The sequence below is a fragment of the Epinephelus lanceolatus genome, chromosome 3 (genome assembly GCF_041903045.1).
Source record: "Epinephelus lanceolatus isolate andai-2023 chromosome 3, ASM4190304v1, whole genome shotgun sequence".
Classification (NCBI taxonomy): domain Eukaryota; kingdom Metazoa; phylum Chordata; class Actinopteri; order Perciformes; family Serranidae; genus Epinephelus; species Epinephelus lanceolatus.
The window spans coordinates 13,471,986-13,474,270 of NC_135736.1; the positions used below are offsets into that span (position 1 = coordinate 13,471,986).

The window sequence follows — 2,285 nt, forward strand, 5'->3', positions numbered from 1 at the left end:
TTTTTGTGCTTATATCTTTTATTACACATTTAGATCCGCATTCCACTTACATTTGTCAAATAAACAGCAAAATAATACCATTTGTGATGATATGCCATGGAAAAAGTATTGAAAATTCATGTATTTAAAATTAAAAAAACAACCTTAAAACATTGTAAAAACATTTAAAAACAAAAAGTTTACATTTGCATTACACCAATTTTTCTTTTTAAAACATAATAGTAATATCATGCTCAATGGCAAACTGGAATCAAGTACAAAATATGTAAACATTATGATGTGCTACATACACTGAATTATTAAATTAAATCAATTTACATGAGACATACCTTTGCACGTATCACAACATATACACACACACTTTCCCTTAGTAAACAATTGGTAAGCAACAGTCCAAACCTTGATGTTAGTGAACATTGTCAGTTAAAATCTAAAAGGTACACATTGATCTAAACACCAGCAGCATGGCACCAAATAAGCAGCAACAACATTACATCGAGTAAACAACTGAGTAGTTAATGCAGCTTCCTTCTTTCCACTGGCAGTGTGTTCGAGTTCAGTCTTTACACCAATAACCTTTTCAGTTCCTCTTCCTCTCAGTTGTGAACCCTGAAGTGTCTTTGCTGGTCAGAGTCAGAGTCACTTATTTCAGTCACTTTACACCTTCACTGACTGAAGTCCAAGCTTTCCTCTTTATATTTTTTCTCTGACCAGCAGCATTTAGTGCTCTCATCTCTTGTCCCTTCACAAAACAAAACAACACTTCCCTCTGACTGTCATTATGACAAAATACAGCTGTTGGTCTTGTTCATGGGTGGCCGGAAGCTGGTGTCTTTTGGAAAGGTCTCCCTGCGTCTACGCAGCGCAGGGCTGAGACGGCTCGGAAGGTTTGCCTGCTGCAGGAGCTCCTTGAACACCTCCACCACGTTGGCGTTCTCCTTTGCCGAAGCTTCCAGGTAACTGTTGTTCCAATCCATCTCCACGGTTGACAGCACGTCCTTGTTGGACACCTGGCGCTCCTCCTCCCGGTCCACCTTGTTCCCCACAACCACGATTGGCGTGTACTTGTCTTCCTTGATCTCCAGGATCTCATCTCGGAGACTCTTTACAGCCTCCAGTGACTCGGGGTCGTCCACGGCGTACACCAGCGCAAAGGCGTCGCTGTTTTGGATGGAGAGCTTGCGCATGGCCGGGAAGGAGTAGCTGCCACTGGTGTCAAGGATCTCTACTGTGATCTTGACCCCACCAATGTCATACTCCTTGCTGTGCAGCTCCTCCACTGTGCGCCTGTGTTTGGGCTCAAATGTGTCTTGGAGGAAGCGTTGGATCAGGGCTGTCTTGCCTACTCCTGCTGCCCCCAGGAAGACTAAACGCACCTGGGTCTTCTCCTTCACCTCCAGAGACATGCTGGTTTTTGGTTGTTGGTTTTTGGCCAAAATAAGTAAAGAAAATGTCCCAAAGCTGCCTCAATTCACTCACTTCCTCTTGGTGGTTACAACAGCTGCTTTAAAACACTGCAAATCTCAACACCTGTCACTGGCTTCTACTTTTCTAAATTCCTTGAAAATCTCCCCTTCAGCAGTTACTCGTGAGTCTTCTTCTTGAGCTTCTTTCCTTGCCTTTCTGTCACCTGTCAGGTTTGTTAAGCTGGCAGCGGCTCTGTGTCAAGGCTCCTCAGAGTTGCTTATTGGATGCTCCTCTGTGTCTGAGCCCACAAGCTGCCTTTTATGCCTGTTTTGGTGAGAGAGCTTCCATGCCCTCCTGCAGCTGCAACCAATGAGCAGAAGGCAGCCTGTTGAAGTGTAACATCCAGGCAACCAATGATGAGAGAGTATGTAAATCAGTCTACTCTGCCAATTCAGGAGGAAAAAAGAGGTGATATCTGGAAGTGAGTAAATGGCAAGCACAGCATGGAAAACTTAAGGAAACAGATAGCAGAGACAATTACCAGCTCTGTTTAGATTGTCTTGGAGCAATGAGTCCAGTATTTACACAGTTAAATCCATCCTGCTCTCGCGGTTGATTAATCAACTCTTTGGTTTCTCTTCATTGGACCAGATCATCCCATGAATACATAAACCTTTGGATGTGTCATAAATGATAATTCAAGCCTTGACATACTTTTGTATGAATATGTTTAGCATATTCTTCAACTGATTATTAGTCAGCAGTGAGGAATCTGATGGTGACAGGAATTTTAACTAGCATACCAGGTGAGTAAATATGTATATTTATAAATATTTATAGTTATATTGGCTTACTGGATCCCTTTGTGATGTCCATGA

At 42.6% G+C, this 2,285-nt stretch overlaps 1 protein-coding gene across 1 annotated transcript; it reads right to left on the bottom strand.

The window, feature by feature from the left end:
- LOC117254946 (GTP-binding protein Rhes-like) lies at positions 1–1,723 on the bottom strand. Its single transcript, XM_033623422.2, has one exon. It carries the CDS (start codon positions 1,404–1,406, stop codon positions 780–782), a length of 627 nt encoding a protein of 208 aa, XP_033479313.1. The 5' UTR covers positions 1,407–1,723; the 3' UTR covers positions 1–779.
- Positions 1,724–2,285: the final 562 nt, after the last annotated feature.

Excerpts from the sequence above, each read along its gene's own strand:
- LOC117254946 (XM_033623422.2), bottom strand. The coding sequence starts at position 1,406 with ATGTCTCTGGAGGTGAAGGAGAAGACCCAGGTGCGTTTAGTCTTCCTG.